Source organism: Neopsephotus bourkii, unplaced genomic scaffold (assembly GCF_033783945.1).
Source record: "Neopsephotus bourkii isolate Nb327-2 ecotype Australia unplaced genomic scaffold, CSIRO-AGI_Nbou_v1 NB_867, whole genome shotgun sequence".
Lineage (NCBI taxonomy): Eukaryota > Metazoa > Chordata > Aves > Psittaciformes > Psittacidae > Neopsephotus > Neopsephotus bourkii.
Window position 1 is genome coordinate 171,728 of NW_026901363.1, and position 24,121 is coordinate 195,848.

At 48.5% G+C, this 24,121-nt stretch overlaps 4 protein-coding genes across 5 annotated transcripts in view; 2 read left to right on the forward strand and 2 right to left on the reverse strand.

Annotated features, from left to right (window-relative positions):
* LOC133214028 (uncharacterized) overlaps positions 1 to 17,782 on the reverse strand; it is a 153,978-nt gene extending 136,196 nt beyond the window's left edge. The window contains exons 1-9 of one of the 2 annotated variants that reach the window (XR_009725962.1): positions 17,064 to 17,782; positions 16,097 to 16,210; positions 13,773 to 15,458; positions 12,902 to 13,001; positions 12,118 to 12,266; positions 11,838 to 11,950; positions 10,998 to 11,087; positions 9,978 to 10,100; positions 8,383 to 9,595 (exon numbers count right to left, since the gene is read on the reverse strand). Coding sequence is in view for 1 of the 2 variants with exons in the window: in XM_061356682.1 (XP_061212666.1) it covers positions 9,401 to 9,595; positions 9,978 to 10,100; positions 10,998 to 11,087; positions 11,838 to 11,950; positions 12,118 to 12,266; positions 12,902 to 13,001; positions 13,773 to 15,458; positions 16,097 to 16,210; positions 17,064 to 17,124 (2,631 nt within the window). In the remaining variant the exon portion in view is untranslated. Of the gene's footprint in view, positions 1 to 8,055; positions 9,596 to 9,977; positions 10,101 to 10,997; positions 11,088 to 11,837; positions 11,951 to 12,117; positions 12,267 to 12,901; positions 13,002 to 13,772; positions 15,459 to 16,096; positions 16,211 to 17,063 lie in introns of those variants that run through there. The other variant, XM_061356682.1, reaches the window with a different exon arrangement.
* The window catches only part of NSDHL (NAD(P) dependent steroid dehydrogenase-like), a 90,473-nt gene that overhangs the window by 51,860 nt on the left and 14,492 nt on the right, over positions 1 to 24,121 (forward strand). The gene's annotated exons all lie outside the window — the stretch shown is intronic.
* LOC133214031 (potassium voltage-gated channel subfamily C member 1-like) overlaps positions 1 to 24,121 on the reverse strand; it is a 310,932-nt gene that overhangs the window by 35,483 nt on the left and 251,328 nt on the right. The gene's annotated exons all lie outside the window — the stretch shown is intronic.
* LOC133214018 (glutamine amidotransferase-like class 1 domain-containing protein 3, mitochondrial) lies at positions 20,340 to 23,959 on the forward strand. The gene is made up of 4 exons (XM_061356671.1): positions 20,340 to 20,492; positions 21,539 to 21,710; positions 22,215 to 22,416; positions 23,257 to 23,959. Exons 1-4 carry the CDS (start codon positions 20,385 to 20,387, stop codon positions 23,447 to 23,449), a joined length of 675 nt encoding a protein of 224 aa, XP_061212655.1. The 5' UTR covers positions 20,340 to 20,384; the 3' UTR covers positions 23,450 to 23,959.

Consider the following 24,121-nt stretch of genomic DNA (forward strand, 5'->3'; position numbering starts at 1 on the left):
ATCATTCTGTCTTGCACATGGGCTTCTCTCTCAAACCACATCCCCCCTTACACCAATAGGAAGGAGCTGGCTCCCTCCCTGCACACCCGACATGGCTCTGGGACCTGGGCAGCCAAACCTGGGAGCTTTTTGGGGCTGGATTCCTCCTACGCTTCGTTACTAACATGTAAACAGTAACTCCGGTTTTAACCGTGCTCAGCTTGCTTTGGCACCAGGGTTGTTGTCCATCTGATCCTCCACGAGGTGCAGCCTGCTATTTAGTTTGCACTCAGGAGTCACCATAAATAGCAGCTTTTGCTCCGGCTCCAGGTGACAGATGTTGTTTCATTCAAGCAGCTCCCCAAACTCCTGGTTAAAGCTCCTTGGAGGCTGTTCCTTGGGTCTGAACACAGGCTCCCCTTCACCCTACAGCCCTCTGACCCTGCAAGCCCACCGGTACCCTCTGCTCCTGAGCTGAACAGCCCCTGTTCACTCCACTCGGGCACAGAGGGGTATTCCCAACCTCCTGTGGTTTCCCAGCCTGTGCCAGCATCTGTAAGCAGAATGAAGTCATGCTGTCCTCCCTGCACATACCTTATGGCAGCCAAACAGCCTGGTCTAATGGAAGGTGTCCCTGCCCGTGGCAGGGGGTTGGAACTGGATGAGCTTTAAAGTCCTTTCCAACCCAAACCATTCTAGGATTCGATGATAAGCCCTTATTCAATAAACACGTTTAAGTGCCCACTGAGGTCCACCACCACCCAGCAGAGACTTAATGTTAAGGATGTGGTGAAGTCCCACAACATGGGACTTCTCTCATGCTTTAATACTTTAATACTTGAAAAACTACTTGACCTCTCCAAGCAGATCTGTTTGGGTTTTTTAATACTGGCCATAAACTCTTGGTACAAGTAAAGCCAGAAAGTTCCTTCTTGACTTGTCACCTCTGCAACTGTAGGCCTGCGTTAGACCCTCCCCATGATGGTGACACAGGACATCTCAGCCCAGAGGAAGGACATGGAGTTCCCCATCGGCTGTGGTCCATGCACACACCAAACAGACCAGGACTGGGTAAATCAAGGCAGGCTTTGTCCAGTTGGAAAAGTCACCCACGAGGGCTGTGGGCTGCTGGGACGTTGCATGCTAAGCATGAACTGCTGCTATATGGCAGGTAAATCAAGACCAGGATGTCTCAGCCCCTGAGGAAAGCACTTGAGAGCATTGTGGTGATTGGGAAATCAGGGGTTAAAATAGAAACTATTTTGCAGCTTCAGAGCTATGGACAAATCTATAATTTATGTTATAAATAGAACAAGATGAGAAAATTACAGGAGCCTCTTGGCTTCAGATGACAGAGGACCATGAACGGTGGTTTCTGTTGACAACATGCAAAGGATTACTGGCAGAGCACAATTAAATCAATAAACCGTCTGCACCTACAGGCAAGGTGTAGGCCAGAGATGTAAAGATGGGGGCTCATGCATTGATTTTGTATTGTTTGCTGAATAACCAAGGAAACAAATGGTGTTACACAAAGCCATTCACCATATTTGGGTTTCTTACCTTGATACTCGTCATCTCATGTGCTCTGATGACTTAGGAGAAGTGATTAGAGAGAGGTGGTTGCACTGCACCTGTTTTCCAGCATCAGGTGTGGCATGATAAAAAGGAAGTAAATGTTTTTATTTAACACAATAAAACACACAATCTTCTTCCTCTTCCCCCAGTTTGTGCTGGGAACAAGCACGTGTCTCTCCGCCACAAACAAGGAAATAAATTAGCTTTGTGTTGCCTTAGTGCTGCTTTACCAAATGTATTGGGGTGAACCCCCATCATGACAAAGCCTTTTTGTTCAAATGCTGGGAATCAGAATTATTGTACGGTAACATTAAGTTTTTGGTGGCTTGGCTGGAATTTATCATGATTCTCCTCTTGACAAGCAAGCCTGTTGTTCCATAACCTCCAGTCATGCTGGTCAGAAATACCCAATTGCATGCGTAAGACCATGGGAATGGAGGAACTGTAAAACTTAAACCAATCAAAGGCAGCATATCTGCCTTGGGAGCTGATGCCCAGCCGATATCCTCAACAAATGCCAAAGGAAAGTCCAGATTTCCCAAGGCAGTCATCCATAGCTGCCTCCAAGAGGGTTTAATCTGTTGATCCTTAAAGTCCCTTCCAACCCAAACCATTCTGATATGATTTGATATAATTTCATTGTATTCCCAACAGCAACAACTCTAAATCCCAAGCGCTTGTGACGAGATCCTGACCAATGCATTAGCATTGGCTGTCATATCTCCAAAAATCCTTTGGGATTTTGGTCTGTACATCATGTTTAGCCAAATACAAGACAGGATTTTTCACTGGGTGTTGAATAGTTATAATGACAAGGAAAACTGTTCAGCCACCAACCCCATGTGAACAAGCAGCACTGTGTCGAGGCTCCATAACAGGTCTTTGTTTCCCATAGATCCAGCACAAAGAGGTGGGGACCTGCAACAATATCTGTGTTATCGTGTATTCAGAGTTCTTCCCAGGGAATTCCCCAACTCCCTGGGTCTGCACTGCCCCTGCCAGCATTTGGGCAAGGTTAGAGGGAAAGAAACACACGTCCCTTAGATCAACAGTGAGAGCCTTCAATTCCTTTATTCAAGCTCTTGAAACACAAGGTCCTTTCATTAGGGCTATCGCTAATATTTAACACCTCTTGCTGTGTTTCCTGTTACAAGATGCTATATACTGCTGAAGGCTCATTTCCAACTTGGCATCAACAATGAGCAACCACACCTTTAGTTTCTAAGTGAGCTAGGGGTGAAGGATGTGAACCACATCATCATTCTCCCTAGATCTCTCCTGTGGGTGGGTTTCCTCATTTTGCCCCCAGCTCCCTTCCTGGTACTTGCTCAGAAGTCAGTTGAGCTCCTGCCTTCTTGTTTTTTTTCACTGCTTGATTATTTCATTTTATCTCTCTGAGAACCTTATCAGTGAGGAAAGGGCATCTCCAACAAGTGGTGAGGTCAAGACTCCACCAAATTGCATCTTATCAATGCGTGGTTTAAATGTAATTTTGTGCAGAGTAGCAGGAAAATGAACCTGTCTCCTGTGTTCACTGCACCCCCTGTACCCAACTCTTGCCCTTTGCCAGAGACCTGCTGGGATTCACTTCCTCAAGAGATGGAATGAACGGTGCTGTTCTGGGCAAAGCACGCACAGAAAGTTAAAAAAGTCACCAAAACCTGTAGCACCACAGCCAAGGCAACCTCAATGGATCCACCAGCTGCTGCATAAAGCTGGTCTTCAGTTATGAACCCCCAAAGTGCCTCTGTTTATACCAATTTAGCTGTGAAGAGATATGGGCAAGGTCTTTAGCCTCCTTTGGCTCACACTTTGTTGTGTCTTTGGAGAGCTAGAGCTTGGAAGCGAGATGGGGAACGTAATCAACGTCAATTGGACCATCAGTTGACCACTGGAATCATCTCCTCAGGGAAGTGGTGGCCTCCCCAGCACTGGACAGTTTCAAGGTCTGGCTGGACAGGATGCTGGGACATCTAGTATAGGTCATGTTTTACCAAGAAAGGTTGGATCAGATGATCCTTGAGGTCCCTTCTGACCTGCGACAAAGATTCTATGAATTATGTCTATGGAAACCCCACCACAAGGAGAAGCAAGCCTGTATCCTGTGTCCCAGCCATCACGGTCAATGCTGCCTTCTGGATTTGGTTTCTTCTTCACACCCAGAGCCATACCAAGCTGCTATGTCTGCTCCTTCCTTATTCTTCTTCCACCCCTATGGCCACAGGAGACTCCTGTGTTACCATTTAGGACTTGGTTTGTTTTGCACAGGAGTGAAGCTGCTGGCAGCTGCAGGCAAGGAGGGCCTGGAGCAAGTGTAGGGGGTGGTAAGAAGGAGGACAGGGTCTGTGATCCCCCTTGGGACATGTAAGATCTGATAACCTAATGTGGGAGCACAGGCGCCTTAGCAAGGAAAGGGTGCTGCAGGGGGTTAGGGACATTGGGGAGATACGGTGAGCTTGGCCAGGGGCAGTCAGCACTGCTGGGACTTACCCATTCTCCAGGTTCCCAAGAACAGTGCACTGAAAGGCAATCTGGGCACATCCTCCTAATGCAGGGTGCTGTCACTGACTGCATAAGGTCACAGTGAAACCCGTAACAGTGAGAAACTGGTTGCATGGATCAGCAAATAGAGAGCGATTGTTTGGTGTGAACTGGCAGTCAGGCCGAAGGAGGAAGGTTGCTCCTGTAATTGATTCCAGAGAAGGAATTCAGAGCTGGCTGTTTACTGAAACTCGCCAATAAACATCTCATGAAAGGCCCATGGTACTTCCTGCTGGGTGGGTAATATGAAAACAGGGTCTGAGAATGGAGGAGCTCAGGTAGAGAGTGTTTGGGATGCGATCCTACAAGTCCTGCTCCTCTGGGAGCTGCACAGAGCCAAAACAGGCTGCTTTGTGAGACAGGATTTCTGCTTCTGCAGCAGAACTTGGAGAATCGGAGGTTCCTCAAGGATGCCTGGGCATGGCCCTGCAGGGACTGCAGTGTCTCTGTCCCACAGCTCCAGAGACAGACATATCTATCTCAGGATAACTGTCTAAACCCCAGCATCTGTCCCATGGCCAGAGCAGAAGATTTTGCTGAAATTCCTGTTTTCTTGGTATCTAGAGATAATAACATGAGTGAGATCTTCTCTTTGTGTTTTCCAGGAAGGAATGAAAACACGATTCTCACACAAAATAACACTTCTGAACCTTTCATCATGGGCTTTCAGCGGAGGTATTTATTAGGGCTACTGAACCATGGCTGGAGGCAGCGCTGAACTGGATGTACAGGACAGACCTCCCTATCCAGCCCCCAACATGACCCCTTGGTCATGCTGCTCTGCAGCGCCTTCTGCTTATCGTCCTCCATCCAGTATGTAGGGTGAGAAGTTGGGGGGATCCAAGGCTGTACTGCTGTGGGATCCTTTGAGTAGAGAGAGGACCAGTGTGTGGGGCTGGATCCTGTCTTTGTGAATGTTCATACCCCATCAATGTGTGCTGATTGTGAACAGAGAGCTGATGGGTTCAGCATCTACACCGACAGAGCCACAGGTGCACGATCACCTCCATCAGAGACTGCACACACACACACCATGGAGTCACCAAGCTGAACACAAGCCCTCACACACATGGTCAGCTATAAACCAAGCCTCAGTGGCAGTGAGATGCCAGGAACCATGGAAATTGAGCATGGGGATACAGGGATCTGATAAAGCCGCCACCCCTGCCCAAAGATGCAGACTTTTCTCTCTCAGCCCCAGCTATGACAGTGCCATAAAGAGGAGGTGAAAGTCCTGAAGCCATCAGATGCTTTTCTAGTTGGGGAAGAAAGGAAGAATATGATGGAGTCACAAGTTAATCCTGTTAATTCCTGTTATGATTCAAGAAGCTCCATTTCCAGATGGCTGCTTTTCCCCATGAGAGCTTTCCCACAATCGATTTCATTTGCTAGGTAGACAAATTCCTACCACTGTTCCTAACCAACAGCTTCAGGTGCACCATGAATTACAAGGGAGACACGCAGCAAAAGATAACAGTCAATTTCTGCTCTGGTGAAGTGCCCAGATGCTGTCACCCAGCTCGCTCTGTCCTGACTTATTCTGAGTCTCAGCTCAGAGCTCTTCTGTAAATTCAGCATTTCAGCTGGCCCAAACACCAGGGGCTCCAAGTGGCTCTTGACCATGAGAGGTTCATAGAGCCATAGAACAGCTTGGGTTGGAAGGAACCTGCAAAGCTCACCCAATCCAACCCCCCTGCAATAAGCAGGGACACCTTCAACCAGATCAGGGTGCCCAGAACCACATCCAGTCTGGCCTTAAATTTCTCCAGGGATGCTGCATCCATCACCTCTCCAGGCAACCTGCTGTCCAGTTCTTGTCTGGGTACTACAGCTTGGTCATCAGGCCCAAGCTGTGCTTTGTGGAGCAGCTGAGGATCCAGCCCAGGATTTCAAAATATGCTGTTTCTTTGTTGTTCTTGGTATTTCCCCCAAAAGCAATAAATCAGATTATCTGGTGGCTGTGTACTAATAACCCCTTGCCCTTGGTGTACCTGGGAGGAGTACCAGGAAGAATGCAGCAAGGTGAGTGTAACAGTAACTGCAGGTTGTGTTTTCAGACTCTGTGCTCTGAAAAGCACCAAGATGAAAGGGTTTTGATTTGGCTTTGGCTGATTGACACCCAATTAACCGGGCCTTTGCTTCTGCCCTTTCCGCCAACCCATGTCCCATCCCAAGCTATAGGTAGACTTTGACTATCTCAGGAGCAGAGGCCAAAGAGGGGGGGACCCTGTCCCTGCAGAGCTGCCACGTCCTGGTGCTTCTCCAAGTTGGAGTTGGTCAAAGGACATTCCCAACTTTGCCCATGTCTCAAGGCTTCTGCTCAGCTGGTTTCACTCGAGGTGGTTGTGATGACACCCTTCCTCTCTGAACCGCTCTGCCCACTCTAGTATCAGGTCCACCCTCTATACCAACATGCATCCTTGAAGATGTCGCTGAGTCAGATCCTGTTCCTATGGCACAGCTCTATTCTCAGGAGGGTGAGCTGGCTTTTTCCTGCCACTGGAAAATACACTACCTTATTTTCCACTTTTTTTCTTTCCATTGAAATGCATGTCTAGACTCCACAAAGGGCAAAATCAACGTGGGACAGCCCTTCTTCCTGGGTTGTTTCCAATCCCAGTGGGATTGAAACATTGGGGTTTTCACAAAGAAGCCCATTCATGACATTATTTTGTCTCCCAGGGTGACCTTTGAGGCCTAAAGGCCTCCGAGTCATTGACAATGCAACCAGAACTGGCCTTTTGCAGAAGTCTGGTTTTCCTCAGTCACTTCAGACTTCCTGGGATGGAGGTCTGAGGACCGCAACTCCTCTTCTGTCCCCTTCCTCTGGTACACCGCAATGGAGCAATTCCTTCCTGTTAAGCAGGACAGGAGAGGAACATCACCAGGAGGGCTCAGTAAGTCTCCTCTGAGGAAGCCTGGGCAACTTTTTTGACCAAACCCTCCATTTTTAGTGATGAAGACATTTGATAGATATTGTCAAGAGCTCAACATGGATCTGACCTGTGACTTTTCAGCAGGTCTACTGCAATATCCAAATGTTTATCTCAACATTGTCTGGCTGAAGTGTTTTGGATTTGCCACGTGAAACAGAAGCTCGTTTCTCTCTCCCACTCCCCTTGAAAAACGTTTGGCTTCATGTTGAATGCTGGGAAAACTGTGGAAATATTAGGAATTGGTTTTGCCTTGATTTAACTGAAACACCTCTTTTATATCTCCTCCTCCCTCCACTATTTCTTTGCAGTTTGTTCGTGCACAGGAGAGGTGTGGGTGGGGTGAAATAAGGACTGAACTGAACTGAAATATCTCCCTGTCTTGCACCTCACTCAGTGAAGTGAGAACTGGTTCCCCCCCACGTTCTCCCAGTGTCTTGATACTGCGACCAAAACCTTTTGTAGGTGAGAAACAAGCACCATGGAGACAGTGAAAGAGGAAGGATGGAGCCAGGCAAGGCACCTTGTGAGGAATCCACCTTTTTAAACCTTTGAACTCATAGCACACTGAAATGTGTCATTATTTGCAGTACAGGGTAGCAGCATCCCTGGTGTATTTAAGCCACGGCTGTTTTCCTGCAGCAAAAGGCTTTGTGATGCTTCAGCATCTCTCCAGATTAGTTCTCCTTATCCCCCTCCCTCAGATTTCAGTGTTTATGGTTGGGGTTTATAACTGAGTAAAGGAAAGGGTTGAAATTCAGCTCATGAATTCAGCTCATTCAGGGGTGAAACGAGTTCATGAGTACTCCTCAGCATGGGAGCTGGCACCAGGGGGGTGATGTTAAGAGTTACCTTCTCTTGCCCTCTTCCCCACCATGGAAAGTGATGTAGCTTGATTCCCTTGCAAGATCCTTCATGCCTGGCCAGGATCCCAGACATCCTGACATCCCAAACCCTCTGACCCCCAGGTTTTTTCCAGGTTCATGCCATGGATGAGAGCACAGCCCTGTGCGATGCACAACTGTGTATTGAAAATATTTTATTGGTTTCTAAAAATCAGTTTTAATAAATTCCAAAGAGATACAGTAAACAGACCAGCAAAATTCTTCAAGAAACTCGATTATCTGGCATTTTCTTTCTCTGCAGGAAGAGAGCCAGTTCTGTAAGAACAAGCTGGGAAGACCTGGTGTTGCTGTGGCTCGTAGAGGTTGAGCTCCTCTGACTGCACAGCATTTATGGTTAAGTTCCAGCAGAATTTCAGGTGAAATCAATGAATCAATTCATAGAATCACAGCCTGGTTTGGGTTGGAAGGCATCTTAAAGCTCACCCAGCTCTAACACCCTGTGACACCTTCCCCTAAACCAGGTTGCTCCAAGCCCCATCCAACCTGGCCTTGAGCACTGCCAGGGATGGGGTGTTGGTTTCATTGGTTTCAACTGGAGTTTGATCAGCACCTTGCACCTGAGTCAGGTAAGAATAAGATCAACAGTTCTCAGAGGTTAAATGCACCATTACCTGCGCAGCCACGCAGTGTTTGCCAAGGAAAACTCTTCCTGTTAGTTTGAAACTTCTTTTCGCCTCCTCCTGGTCAGCAGCTACCACTCTGTGCTAAATCTGCACTCTGGAGGAAACGTATGATGAGATGGGTACAGTTATGCTATAGGGCAAGAGACCAGCTTCTAGCATCCTCAAATGCAGTGCAGACGAGTCTCCTGAAATTCCTACTCTAAGATAACGTGGGAAGGAAGGGTCTTCCATAATGCTCTAGCACTTCTAAGGAGATATTATTGGACTCATTCCACCCTCACACTGATTGAAATACAGAAAAAGGCACCTCAACTAATGACATTTTGTATTAGTGTCGAGTTCTGTGAGACCTGTTTGAGAAGATGTATCAGAAGATAGCACATCTCCTGAGGCGATGCTTTGCCTCATCTATTTCAGAACATCTACTGTATTCACAGCATAGCACCTGAATACATCTTCCCTTCTCCCACGTCAAGTTTCATGCAGTGTTTTTCCACCAACACATCATCATGAAACACTTCACGCTACTCTGTGCCCCAAACCGAAGGTATTAAATCAACCTGGAAGGAACAAAGCTCTGATACTTTAAGGCCAGTCTGTCACTGGTATAACACTTCCTTTGGTTGTGTCTGATCTTCAGTGAAAGTCTCTGTAAGTGAATTGTACGTCTGGGTGACTGTGGTGTCAGTCAGCGCTGCACCGGGATATTGTAGCAGTATAGGAAGATGAGTGAGTCACCCCACAGCTGGGAAACCTCTCCCATTCCCCACATGTGACCTGTATGTCATTTTTCCAGCACACAATTCCCTCCTGAGCACGTAACTGCTTGACCTGCACAGAGTCAGAGGCGAGTGTGATTCTCGCAGCCATCGTCGCGGGGCTGTACCGGCGCTGCTTCTTCCGAGGCGGCCGAGCCCACCCCATTGTGCACGGCATGGCCACGATTCCCATGCTCTGCATGGCCTTTTGTGGTGCAAGGGCCACTGTTAGGAACCAAAGCATGTTTCTTCTGCACCTGCTCCAGTATCTGCAGTACCTGGAAGTAGTAAACTCTGCTGTGAGTGGGTCGGTAATTAGGGGAATACACTGATTTCTTCTCCAGCTATTGAAATAATGACCTATTCTCTTCCAGTGGATAGCCTGCCCCATGGATGTCCACAGCCTTGGATCTCAGAGCTCATTACACAAATGGATCAGCCTCACCTCACAGAGAGAGGTGTAATGGTGGTCCAGGGGCAGGATCAGGACACAGGCAACATGGAGCTCTGTTTTTCTTGCTCTTTCACATCACCCTACAATAACTCCTCATGCTATCACAGATTTCTTCACCTCCTTATGGAACCAAGAGCCCCCCAGTCTGAAACCCACTTAATGGGGATGGAGAAAGGGAGCAGAAAGAGAGTCAAGATTAATTTTACCTGAGACTTGGGAATGATGCCGACTCTGAAGAACCCTATGTTTCCGTTGTCGATTTTGGTGCAGTCCACGACTGTGGAGGCAATGTTCTCTGGAGAAGGCCCATCACAAAGAACTGCATCCACCTAAAGGGCAGCAGATGTTCACACCAAGTTCCCCTTGGAAAAGAGAGGTCAGTTTCCCCCTCTCAGCAGAAGGTAATTATTATCAAAGAAAAATCTGCTCCTTCCTGCCCCAATTTATTGACACTGAGGGCTGAATTTGGGATGAATGAACTTAACAAAAGCAGAGAGAGAGAGAGAATGCTCCCTGTGGGGTCAGCAGGACAGTAAAGACAGGTTTACATCAGCTGAGGGGCTCTGAAGAAGTCCCATCCACACAGGAAATGTGTAGAAAATCAGTTAAAGGAGTTAAGAGTTGGAAGATTTGTGCTGCCTTTTGTTTAAAACTGCCCTCATGTAAGCTGCCATGAATACAGGAAATGTGGTACGCTCTGGGTTTAGCAGTGATGTGAAGGAGCCATTTCAATGGCCTGGCCATTGTACTTCCAGGACTTAAGAAAGTTCTAAAAGCCAGGAATAGTCTAGTGTTTTGGCACCAGTTTTAGACCAGGTTCCCCTTTGGATGGGAATCCGCTGTGTTCTGACATCTCGAAACCAATCAGAGCCCGGGCACATTCAGGCATCAGTGGCTTTACTGCTTGTAAGCAAAATAGCCTTTTTGTGTTGCCTGTATCATTCTGAGCTGGAAGAGGAACAAGCTCACTTTGCCAAGCCAGATTGGACTGTATCAATCACAAGAATTTTGGTTTGGTCTCCCAGGACAAGAACCAAGTTCTCTCTTTGACACTGTTTTTCACTGACACCAATATGAGGAGTGTCCTTAAGAAGTTTTTAATGAGATGCTTTCCCAAATGCTTTGTATCCCCTATTGATTTGTCTGCTGGAAACAGAGTGGTTGTATTGTTCCATCCCACGTCTTCTGGGACCAGCTGGAATAAAGAGACACAGAACCCCAGTTACCTTATCTCCCAGCTTGGCATACACTTGGTTGTGGTGCGTTGTGTCTGCCTCTCCTGTTGGGTTAGCTGATGTGACCACAATGGGACCAACCTGGTGACAGAAACATGGGGATAAGAGCTCTGAGCAGGTTCTGCTGTTTAAAACAGATGACTTGAGCTCTGAAGTTCACTCATGAGTCCCTGTGACTAAAGAGAACTCAGTGTGACTCACAGGTAGAGACATCTTCTCCATAGGTCCCACCAAATCTGTGTATGGGTGACTAACACCCTGCTGAATTGGGGTTTACTGGTGTTGGTCAGGAAAGAACATTCTGTTTTCCAGCAATAGCAACTGCCAAAGACCTACAGTGTCTCTCCTAGAGATGACTGGAACATCTGGAGGATTACAGTTCCTCTGGCCATGCTCTAGACCAGCTATTCTGGCCCATGCTTGTGACAGAAGCGTTGTACGTAGGAACTCAAAGGGTTTTGTTAACTGCATCTTTTCTGGCTTTCTGACCTGGTGGTTATTCCTTTTAGCCACTTTTCAGCAATAAAATCAGCTACCACCTGCCTGCATTCCCCACTGCTTCTTAGTGATATTTTTCTTGTGGGATTTACTCATTCTAGCACTTTTCAATGCCAAAACAAATCTGGACATCCTAGGAATCTCTCTTCATTGAGAAAAGCAGCAAGAGAGGAGCGGGACATGCCATTAGGTCTGTCAGGATGCTCCAGTCTCTCACTATCCTCCCTTCCAGCAGGTCTGGGTGCTGGTGACTGACACCAAGCCTGCCCCCTGGGCAATGGAAGGGCAAGGTCTGGTCCAGTGCTGCTGGATGAGCATGTTCTGGCCACTCACCAGGTCGATGAGGTGTGTGGTGACAGAGCAGTCAGGGATGCGGATGGCGACACTCTGAGGGGTACCCACGTATTTAGCAGAGTCCTTCATCCCCAGGAAGTCCACCCATTCACCTGCATGAGGAAGAGTCACCACACTTATGGATGTACATCACTGCGATCACAAAGATCGTGCTAGAAATATCACCATGGAGCATGTGGCATTGCAGGGATGCAGCTCCAGTTGGAGTTTCAAAGCCAAAGCTCTCCAGGACAGCTTGGAAGTCACAGCATTTCCTCACCTCTGGGAACCACCAAGCTAATAGGAGATGGCCAGGCAGCCTCCATGAAGTCCCAGAGGAGGGGACTGAACAAATGCTTTGCAGGTTCCAGTTGCTTTAGGCTAGAAATCCAGAGTGACATGGGGCGATCCTGAGCCTGGCGCTTGGACCTGGAAAGGAGGCAAGAAAAATGAGCCTGGAAGTGAGATGGGGATTGATTTTCAAGCTGGAAAGGAAACTGTGTAAAGACAAGGTGTGTAGGCTCTGCCCCAGGTCAGCAGTCTGTAGTAAAAGTAGGACTGTTCAATAGATGACCTGACAGGAAAGGACATTAGTGACTATTGCCAATCTGGGATGCCTGCTCCAGTTTAAGTTTTAAGCTTCTTACACAGTGATGGATAGAAGTTCCAGCTGTCCAACTTCTAAGTAAAGTGCACCAATACAAGGGGTCCTGTTTGCTTACAGAAGCACAGCTAGAGGCATTTGTTTAACATGAGAGGGGTTTTACTTGTGACGATTTATACCTACAAACAGGCGTATTTGCCATTTTTGGGGGGTTTCCTTGTGGTATCCAAGCTACCTGGCTCCATCACCTCCCTCAGTCTCCTAGAAGACAACTGCAGCTCAATTATCTCCTTTCCTCATTCACATCTTCTCCCTCAGGCTCCTCACCTTGCTGTTCCCATGAAGGGTAAGCTATGCATCCCATATCTCGATGGCTGCTGTAGCCACTACTCAGCAGCAGCTCTAAGCCTTAGAGGCAAGTCAAGGAAACCCTCACTGGGGCAGCAAGACAAGTACTTACTGGTGAGCTTTCTCCACGGCATCAGGGCGGTTACAGGCTGCCACAAGCACATAGACAGTATCTGTGGGGATGCCGCAAGTCCCTCCATTCTTCAGGATATCTGTTGGCATGTGAACAGGGCAGAACCCCTTGAGTGACTAGAAGTGAAGGGCTGTAATTCACGGACGAGCTGTCACAGACAATACAGCCAATTCGGTGCTCTCATCTCCCGTTCCCAACTAACAAAGCTTTTCCTCTGACAGTGCATTTTCTAGCATTCATCCAAGAGGAGAGCTGGCATTTAGGGGAGTTCTGGGCCACGTTCATCAGGGCCAGAAGAAATTCAGCCCTGTGGAGAGAGCAAGCACCATGCATTTGCCCTGCTTTCTCTGTATAAATCTTCCAGTGGCAGCCCCAGCCTGGAGGATTCGTGTATCTCAGATTGGATGAGCAGACAGGGATATGATCATAGAATCATGGAATCCCAGACTGGTTTGTGTTGGAAGGGACCTTAAAACTCATCCAGTTCCAAACCCCTGCCACGAGCAGGGACACCTTCCACTGGAGCAGCTTGCTCCAAGCCCCTGTGTCCAACCTGGCCTTGAACACTGCCAGGGATGGGGGCAGCCACAGCTGCTCTGGGCATCCTGTGCCAGCCCCTCAGCACCCTCATGATACAGGGCAGACAGCAGAAAATTCACTGCTAAACCCAGCTCCTACAAAGGAATTGATCCTATTTCTCCCCTGGTGTCTTCAGCTTCTAATGACTCTGGTAACTTGGCCCACTTCATCAAAATGTCATCAGATTATCATGGTTTCCACACCTGGATTGAACAATGTCCTCCCAGAATTTACCCTCCACCCCACATTACACCCTATGTATTTCTCTTACCTGCAATTCTCTTGACTGAGGAAGCTTTCCTGGCAGGCAGGTGAAGGCACTTGGTCATTCCTCCCCCTACACCACTAAGCTGCACAATGGGTCTACCCATTGGTAAGCAGGAACCCTCAAAGATGCTGTTGCAAAGGGCAGACAGGAAGCAGTAAAAGCTGACCAGACCAAAGATGAGAGTGGCAGCAATGTCATAGCCAGCTGGAAGAGCATGGATGGCATCCAGCAAGAAGCTGATGGTGATGAGGAAGAAGGTGAGGGAGTAAAAGAACCAGGCAATGTTTAAGAAAAGTGTGCAGAAGACAATGAAGCCATTGAAGAGCATGAAAGCAATGATGCCTACTGCTGTGTGGAAGCTTCTGGTAGTGCCATAGAGGCCGGCGTATCTTGTCAAGCCCCAGACGACCCACATGACAGCATAGAGAATGAAGGCACTGCTCTCCAGGGTTTTACCCCTGGCAAAGGCCACTGAGCCACCTAGGAGCTTCAGGATCCCACCAGCTACTACTACCCACGGAATTACAACAGTAGCAAGAGGAGCCTGTGGGTCCCCTGTCATTGTGATAGCAAAAGAAGCGAGGACGCTGCATGCATAGCCAAGTACTTCTGCATCTGCATACTTGGAATACCCTAGGTAGGGAGCATGAAGGTCTGGCCCTTCACGAAGCTTCAGGAAAGAGCTGCGAGCAAGCAGGGCCTTCACAGCCCCCTTCCCTGTTGGGATCTTGGCACTTGCTTTCGCATTGTACAGGTGAATGAGAGTCATCAAGGCTGAGGCCACAAAGATGGCCACATCCACACCTTGGGGTCCACCTTCAAAGAACCCCTTGGGGCAGCAAGCCAATGCAATGCAGTAGGCCACATAAACCAGCAAATAGAGGCCATCCACTGGACTCTTCAGAGTGAGGAAAAGAGCCAGGACAGCAAAAAGAATTGCAAAAACCACCAGGAATGGAGTAGGGAAAGATGGCTCCTCTAGCTGCCAGGTTGGGTACAGAAGGCAGTAGCCCCCAGCCAGTTTCAGGATGGAAGTGAAACCAAAGAATGTAGCCATAAGCACATCCATGGCACGGTAGGATAAGATGCAGATGCCAATCTGGTAGATCCCAGCTGCCCACAGCCAGGGCACCTGACCAATAAAGAGCTTGCCAGTGACACCCAGGAGCCTGCAGCCAAAGACACTGGCAGGCAGCATGTTCAGGATGAGACCCATGACTGCAAAGGAATTCAGACTGCCACTGGAGGGTTGGATCTGTTCATGGCTCTTTTTCTTGGCTAGATCTGTGCCAGGGAGGGCAGCTTTCTCTTTGGTTAGGAAATACAGAAGCCTGCCCAGAGCAAAGTAGCCACCAACCAAGCAGACAACCATGTAATTGCAAGCCACAGCAGAGGAACCGAAAGCTGGGCTGTAATGCATGGCAACTTCATGAGCACTGGCAAGTGAGACAGCAGAAGCAACCATAGCTAGGATGACCTCTCTGCACAGGAAGCCCACTGCTGCAATAATGAGGAGTGCCAAAGTAAAGGTGACCAGGCCAGGCACCACGGCATTGCGGAAACTGCCAATGTCCTTCAAAACTCCTTGCCCTTCCAGGATGAAGACCACTCCATAACCACACCAGAACACTGAGATGGTCAGGCAGAGGGACAGGAGCAGGGAGGCATTTCTTAGGCTTCTCCAAATTCCTGTGAAACAAACAATAATGGAGACAGACTGTGATTTCGAGACAGTAGGTTATGCTATAGGCACATGGTGTATTGAAAGCATCATCACTATGCTAACATGGAGCTGCACAGGTCCTGCATGATGCTAGACAGAGCTAACATGAGTTTGGGTAGGTCTGCACCATTACACTGTGTAGACATGACCGTAAAGACTCCATCAGCACAACACTTTGTGTTCATGAGAATGCGTGAGGGGAGCTCATCGCTCCAAGTTCACAGGGAGAAACAACTCAGCGCTCATTCCGAAGTGTGGACTTTGTTATAGCCAGTGATTTTTTCTCTCACATAAGTAGTTCTTTTGGCATTTGCACATTTGCCAGTTCAATCCATGGAAGCCTGGGATCCTGGGAACTGTTTTTAGAGAAAACATGTATTCAGCCTGTTAAAACTCTTGGAGATGCTGCTAAAGCATTTGGTCAGAACTAACATGGATTTCTTTGGTTGTCTATGGAAGAAAAATCTGCTGTGCCCGCTAGCAGAATGAATCGGGGTTGTGACAAGGCTGCTGTGGTATTTACAACCCTGTTGGAAAGCAGACCATGTACATGCAAAGCTATAGCAGGGGGAGGCCTTGAAGCTGGCCACCCCCTGAGCCTTACCTGCGTATGCCAAAAGAGATGACAAAACCAGCAGAAGGATGCCCAGAGCTGTGCTGGGGATCAGAGGGGCTGCTCGGGGCAAGCTGTAGAAGTGCACCGCCAGTAAGAGTGCTCCTGTGAGTGACAAGGGAGGGGGAGAGAGGAAGAGCTTGTAAATTTGGCCCCAAAACCAGGAGAGAACCAGAGTGGCAAGCGCAGGGAAGAGGGACAAACAACAGTACAAGACCTGCACATAGTGAAACCTAAGGGGAGCAGGAAGGGTGTCTTGAACCTCGGTTTGTGTCCGAGGTTTCACCTCTTTCTGAGTGCTCAGCTTTAAGAAACTTGAACTTAATCACGTTTGAAAGTGCTCCCCCGTTGTCAGGAAAAGGTAAAACTCAGCTCACAGTCACAGACAGGCAGGGAGGGACACAGACACACTGCAGATGGTCACATAAACGTGGTGCTGACACAAAACTAGGCAAAATGAGAAGGGGCAGCACTCAGAGAGATGAAACACAGCCAGTGAAAGGCAGTGAACACAGAATAGGTCGGACGGGGCTTGGAGCAACCTGCTCTAGTGGAAGGTGTCCCTGCCATTGGGACTGGATGGGCTTTAAGGTCCCTTCAACCCAAACCAGGCTGGGATTCTCTGACTCTATGAAAACGGCTGCAGAGAAAACAGCTAGGAAAGGAAAGGAAAAGTGCATACAAATCAAGAGCATTTATGAAAATGACTACCACAAAGTTTTGGTTTGCTTCCCACCCAGGATGGATCGAGTCCAAAGCTTCAGGCCAGCACTTGAAAGCCAAGACAAATATTTTGTTGGCTGCTGGAACAGGCACCGGGATCTCTGGATCTAAAAGCTATTACCCAGGCAGAGAAGATTCCGACTAAACAGGCTCTTTAGCCCCCTTTGGAAAGGGGGTTGTCCAGGCAAACTAATCCCAACCTCATCCTCCCATGCCAAGAAGACTCAATCCCTACCTGCGGAAATGCCCAAGAGCCCTATGGAGGAATGCAGTGACTCAGGTTTCCTGTCTGCCATCGCAGAGCCCGCTGCGGACCCAGCAGCGGCTGAAGTGCTGCTCTCCTGCCTCCCTAGCTCTTTATAACCAAAGCAGCTCCTCTGGCCCGCGTTCCTCCCTGCTCTCCACCCCTTTTCCCTACAAACATCTCCTGTTCGCTCCCTTTCCGACTGCGGGAGGAAATGCAGATGAGTTCCGTGCCGCAATAAATATCCCTCTGTGAGTCAGCCGGGACCGCTGGTAGCTCCCTCCGGGGGCCTCTTAATTTTACTGTTGATTAGCCCTTGTTAAAAAGGACACTTGAAAACTAACGCCAAGGCTTTATTCCTGTCGCTGCCTTTTTGCTGCTGCCAGTGAGGAAATTGCAGCGGTTAAAACGGAGGGGGTTTTGTAACAAATCCATCTTGCTGGAGCAAACAAGCCCTTTGCAAGCCCAAGAGCTCCCTCGGGACCAGTTATTTCTCCTAACACTGGCCATGGTCCTGCTGTTTGTCCCTGTCACAGCTCTGAATGTCTGGCAGCACCGTCCTGTGCTGGGCAAACCCAGGGCAGAGGCAGTGCCGTTCCCTTAAAGGTGACTTCTATCCGTGTGTCACTCCACATCCATCTAATCCAGCCTCTCTGCACACCCTCATGGAGAGCTCCCCCTAAGTGGCTGTCATGACTGAGGTGCCCATGCGAAGGTGCGGACTGGAGTCCACTGGTGTGAGGATGAATCCAGAGGAGCTTTCCTGGCTTTCCACAGCTATACAGGCAACAAGTGAGTACCAGGCAGTGCCATGGTCACTGCTGTATCCCAAAGGAGGCACAATGTTCCTATTCACAGCTTCATACTGCTTCCCATGGAGAATACAGATCAGGGCATTGAGGTGTTTACCACTGGAGGAGAGTGGACACCGGCCTCAGGATCCAATGGGAATTAGGCAGAGAAATATTCTGTGGGAGCTGACAGAGCTCTGATGGAAAAGAGGAACAACACCTGCCTGGACTTGGGTACATTCCCCCATCATTTTGTTGGTGAGCAATGGGCCAATGTGGGGACTGTTCCCATGCAGGACCCAGCTTCTGTCCCCATCAGCCCCAGTTACAGCAAATTCCACTCTCAGCCTCTTGATAAGATGACAGATGTAGAACATTATAAAGAGCTCCCCACTACTACGACTGGGTGGTCAAGGGTGGCTCTGCAGAGGCCCTACAGCAGCAAGCTGTGATGTTCCTCTAGGCAGCCCACTGGAGCATGATGGCACATTCCCATTGCTTGGCATCCTCCCTACAATGCCTCCACTGATCTCTTCAGTTCTTTGGAGTTCAGTCACCTTGAACTGTGCTCACCCTTCCAGGAGAGCTTTGAGGCAACAGAGTTGCTCCACACTCATCTTCACTAGATTATTACTGCAGGTTAAAAGCAAGGTGTTAGTATTAAAGCCCGGTGTCTTTGCCATAACAAATTTGTGCGGACATTCCTACATAGAACTCAGCTGAAAACTGTTACAAAGAATGGCAGATAGATTTTTAGGTTCAATACGTTGATTGAGATAGATCTTATTACATGAGGAAGCAGGCACTAGAACCAACCTAGTGTGTCCAGTTACACCTAACCTGGTTAGGGGAATTATACTGGTAAGGTGAACCTGCTCAGTCAGTTTGCAACAGGCAGGTCTAAATGAAGTTGGTTTTAATCATCACCTCTGGCTATCTCTGTTCCATCATTAATGGGACTGATCCCTAACCAGCTGAAGGAGGAAGAAACTATCTTCAAGCATGATTCAGCTGCTTTTCCAAGCAAGAGGAAATTATACGTCTCTAAAATACAGTTAGAGCACCTTGGATAACAGAAAACATACAGCAGTGAAAAGGCTTTGGGTGATTTCCCACACAGATCTCATGGTTTAATTCCTGTTCTGGGTAATAAAAGTAACTGAAAGGCAAAGCCTGTGTTAGATTAGCTGGACTGCAAGACCTTTCTCACATGCTGTTTGCTCCTGCTTGTATAGGTAGCAACTAGGGGTACTTGGTGCCTGGGTTCACTAGTTTTAAGTGCATGGAATAAATCAAGTCACCTGCATCAGCAATGAGGATCTTCCTCTTGCCTGCTATAACTGACTACTAAATGAAGTATAACTTTATTATATAGAATCATAGAATAGTTGGGTTGGAAAGGACCTTAACATCATGTGGTTCCAACCCCCTGCCATGGGCAGGGACACCTCACACTAAACCAGGGCACCCAAGGCTCTATCCAACCTGGCCCTGAACACTGCCAGGGATGGAGCATTCACAACTTCCTTGGGCAACCCATTCCACTCTATATACCTGTCTATATACATTATATACATATACTGCATGTCTCCTGCAAATATGGTGGAGAGCCAAGGAAAAGGTCTCATAAATAACCCCTGAAGAGCACTCCTCAGCATGCTGTATGAAGTTTTGTGCTCTCTGACACTGGCAAGACAGCCCCAAGGGGCCACAGTTATTTCAACAGTGCAAAGGTGAAGTAGAGAGGTAGATAATCATCTCAGGTGAGAGCACAGCAAGCACAAGGAAGAACAAGTGTGGGTGAGGAGGGGATTTTCCCCATCACACCCTGTTAATCTTGCTGCCATCTGCCCCTGCAGAGGTCAGGGCTCTGACAATTCCCGGTCCCACTTTCCTGGCACATGGAAAGATGTTGTAAATGTGCTGTTGATGACAAATCAAGTTATTAACTTCTAACCTTGGGACCCAAAGGCCAGGAAACAGTTACAATTGAGTGCAAAGCATCTGCTCTGGAGAGATGGGATATGAGGATGAGAACATTTAGGTCAGAAAGGGAAATCTTGGTGATAAATAGATGAGGCTTGAGCATAGAGTTTAAAAACCAGGACGCAGAGAGGATCACACTGGCTTGAATACTTGCTCTGGGCGGGCTCACTTTGGTACCATCCTATGTGCAAAGACTTTGGTTCTTTGGTCTGAAATAGAATGGAAAATGGAGGGCTGGGAAGGAAAAACACTGCTGCTCTATTGCGTGGGGCACGTCAGCTGGGGATGCTCTGGACACAACGTGCTGGGAAGAAGATCTGCAAAGCAGCAGCCAATGGAGGAAACAAATAATATTGACATGCCCTGCCTGTGGTACTGGAAATAAAACCTTCCTGCCAGGAAGAGTCTGAGCCCAACCCTCCCAGCCCCACCTGCTCCAGGGGGAGGGATCGGGCTATAAAAGACTCCGGGTGCTGAACAGAGACTCACAGCAAGTCCGGGTTCTCCTGGGAATCCTCCTGCTCCGGCTGTGACCATGGGAAAGCGAGTGGCCGTGGTGCTGGCTGGCTGCGGGGTGTACGATGGGAGTGAGATCCACGAGTCCTCGGCCGTGCTGGTGCATCTCAGCAGGGAAGGGGCACAGGTAAGAGGCACCCCAGCAGCACCAACTCCATCTCCGGCTCCTTTCGCCCTGCTCTGCTTCCCAACCCCTCTCTTTTATCTCAATGGAGCTTTGCTGGACAAACCCTGAGCTCCCCATCGCTGCCATGGGGTTTGCCAAGTGTAAGTGACTGGAGTCAGAGTGAACAGCACAGCGAAGGGGATGCTGCAGCCAGCGTGAACTCCCTGGGCTCTGCTCTGCCCTCACAGCTTTGTTGTATGAGGGCTTGGAGCTCTGCATGGAGTGTTTCCAAACACTGAAACAAACTTCCCTAAGCACGTTCTCAGTTCTTCTTGGCTTGCACTCCCTCTCCTCTGCTTCTGCTAAAAGATTACTGCTGGTTTGGGCTGTTTGGAATTCGTCTTTTTGACCCCCTGGAAGATGAGAACTGAAAACAGCCAAGTTCTTGTTAGATGAACTTGAATAGGGGTAAAAGAGGCAACCCTCAGGCAGTTGTTCTAATGTGCCGTTTGTGCGAGCCTGGAAGAGGGGGGAGAGAAGCCCTGTGTAACATCACCCTCAGCTCGGAGCTCTTTTCCTGGGAATGGGAATGCCCCAGTTAAATACAACGGCACGGTAGTGATGGACCCGTGCTGCGGAGCCAGGGCACTCAATCCCAAAGCCTTCAAAGCAGGAATTCTCCGGCTTAAAGTTAAGAATCAAGACCTTTCGTCCACCGCGTGTGTAATTTTGCCTCTTGCCTGCTGGAGCTGCTGCGCTCGGTTCCCTCCTGCCATTCCCTGCGCTGGCAGCTGGGAGCAGAGCCCTGCCGCATCCCTGGATGAGCAGAGGCCTCTAGTGGAGGAAACTCAGGTGTTAGTTCAATCCCTTGCTTTTATTTGTCGGTCATGCTGGTCTAAAGAAGTAAAGCAAAGGATAGAATGGAATGGAATGGAATATAATAGAGAACCGAAAATAGATTTCTTTCCTAATGCAGTAACTCAAGCGTTTTCATTCACTACCTATCATCTTTAACACACTTAGGGTACAAGGCTAAAGGATAACAGACTTTTCCCCTCTTTCCCCAGGCAGAGGTTTATGCTCCTGATGTTGACCAGATGCATGTGGTGGACCACGTGAAAGGGCAGCCAACTCAGGAGAAGCGCAATGTGCTGGTTGAAAGTGCCAGGATAGCCCGAGGCAACATCAAGGACCTAGCCAAGCTGGATGTCAAGGGGCTGGATGCCCTCATCATACCAGGTAGGACAGCATCCTGCCATCTACTGAGCTTTGCTTTCACTGGGTGCAAACCCACCCTCTCCCTTTCCAATATGCTACCTCCTTATCAGGACCGTGCAGTTCAGTGGGGATGGATTAGGCCTGGAGCAAGTATTAAGGGACAAGTGAAAACTTGTCAGGATTTGATGATCTTAAAGGTCTTTTCCAACCTAGCTGATTCTGACTCGGGGATTCTATGTTCCACCCTAATTCATGGGTGAAAAAATGGAATTTGCATGTGAAACACAGCACCGATCACAGCATTTATAACTCTCCTTCAGTCCTGGAGGGAAGCAAGGTGCTGTGATGTCTCATCTGCTGGCAGTCAGCTCACAGACGTTCAGCTTGTCTGCTCTTAATTCCTTTATCCCACTGGGCAAATGCTGCCATGCACCCAATCCATTTTAGTGTCCTACCAAGTAATACCTGGGAAAATCCTGCCCTGGAGTACTGATCTTCCAGTCTAATCTGTTCCTCTTCTCTCAGGTGGCTTTGGAGTGGCTAAAAACCTGAGTACTTGGGCTACCCAAGGCAAGAACTGCATCATCTCCAAAGAGGTGGAGGATGTCCTGAAGGCATTCCATGCTGCCAGGAAGCCCATTGGCCTGTGCTGCATTTCCCCAGTGCTGGCAGCCAAGATCTTCCCAGGCTGTGAGCTGACAGTGGGTCATGACACAGAGTGTGAGAAGTGAGTAACCTCAGTGTGCCCAGAGGAGATCCCACCAGGAATGTCATGGAATCAGCAATGCCCCCCTGCTGTATAGAGTGCCTTGTCCCACCTATCATGTCCTGATAGCAGAAGTCTTGTGATGAGCTGAACATTGTTTCTGAGAATGATTCGTGTCATGCATTAACCTGGTTGATAAATCAAATACGCAGCGTTTTTAATGCCCCCCTTTGTAATTTACATGTTCCTCATGTTAAAGTAGAAAACTGATTTTATTTGGACCGTTTTCTGCAATGGGGGTGTTTTACCATGTGAAGTACAAGAGACTGCAAGAATCATACAGGAATAAATGAGACAGGACAATGTTAAGCTTCCTGGACAGGAGGAATCTGTCCTCCCCTTTACTAGGAGTAGGGAAGGATAATACCAGAGGGATCAGTGAAACAAAGAGAAGTAACAGGAGGGAGCTTGTTTCCCTCCAACACATGGCAAAAGCCACCCTTCAGTTATGCTCTTACTTTGACAGACACCACTTCAAAGACAAACTGTGACATAGCTTCTGCCTTTGGAGTGAAGCGTTTAGTAACCAGGGCCCTTGGGGGGGGCACTTAACAGTTAAAAGTTGAAACCTTTCAAGTACCTGGGAGAATTGTTTTATTATGTCACTGTAATGTGGAGGTTTTCCTGGTTCTATAGTCCCAGAGAAACTCCCCTGACAGGAGAACATTGGGACCCTATTGAGCTGGCTTTCTGTAGGGACCATCCATCTCCCGGTAATCCAGACTTTGATTCCTGGCTTCATCAGTCACTCTGTGCAATGACAACTTCCCACCCAGGGTTCATTCTCTTTTCTTCTTGTAGATGGCCTTATGCCAAGACTGCAGAGACCATGAAGGAGCTTGGTTGTAAGCATGTGAACAAACACGTCACCGAAATCCATGTGGATGTGAAGAACAAGCTGGTGACCACCAGTGCCTTCATGTGCAACGCCCCCATCCATGACATCTACGATGGCATTGGAAAGATGGTCAAAGAAGTAGTCAGGCTTGCCTGAATGCCACAAAGCCACAGAATCCATCTCCTGTGGAGTGCAGATAACGGTCTTCCCCTTTCACATCCACATCTCAGCAGGCAGACTGCTGCTCAGACGATGGAGTTCTTCCCCCCCATCGGGCCACTGGTGCTGCTGAGGAGGCAGAACTCCAGAGGAATACAAGTGCTGTTGTGTTCTGCCAAGGACAGAGCCCTTAGTGAGAGCAAGCTTGCTAGGAACTGGACTGTGGGCACACATGGAGCTGGCATGCAGAACCCAGGTCTCCTTGGGGCTCAAGCACAGCCACTGCCCTTGGTTCAGAGTGGCTGAGGAGTTGCCTAGGTCATGTCAGTGTGACTGGGCTGTCCCAGCATGAACATGTCATGTGTCAACAGGAATAGTCTCTGTCTGACTCCTCAAACATCCACCTTTGGCAGCACTGCAAGGCTGCCCCACACCTCCACCTCACAGATGGGTTCGTGGCAAAAGGCAGGAGTGCGGTTGTGATACTGAATAAAAGCTGACACTTTACACAGGCTGAATTCTGCTTCATTTTTGCCTTTTACTCAGGATTAGGGTATGTTCCGTGTGCTACTTGTTGTCCAGTGAGTGGGAAAATAATACAAGAAGTCACCAGCAGGAAAACCCACTTGTTTTGCTGGGATTTGTTAGAACCTGGATTTGGACATGAAT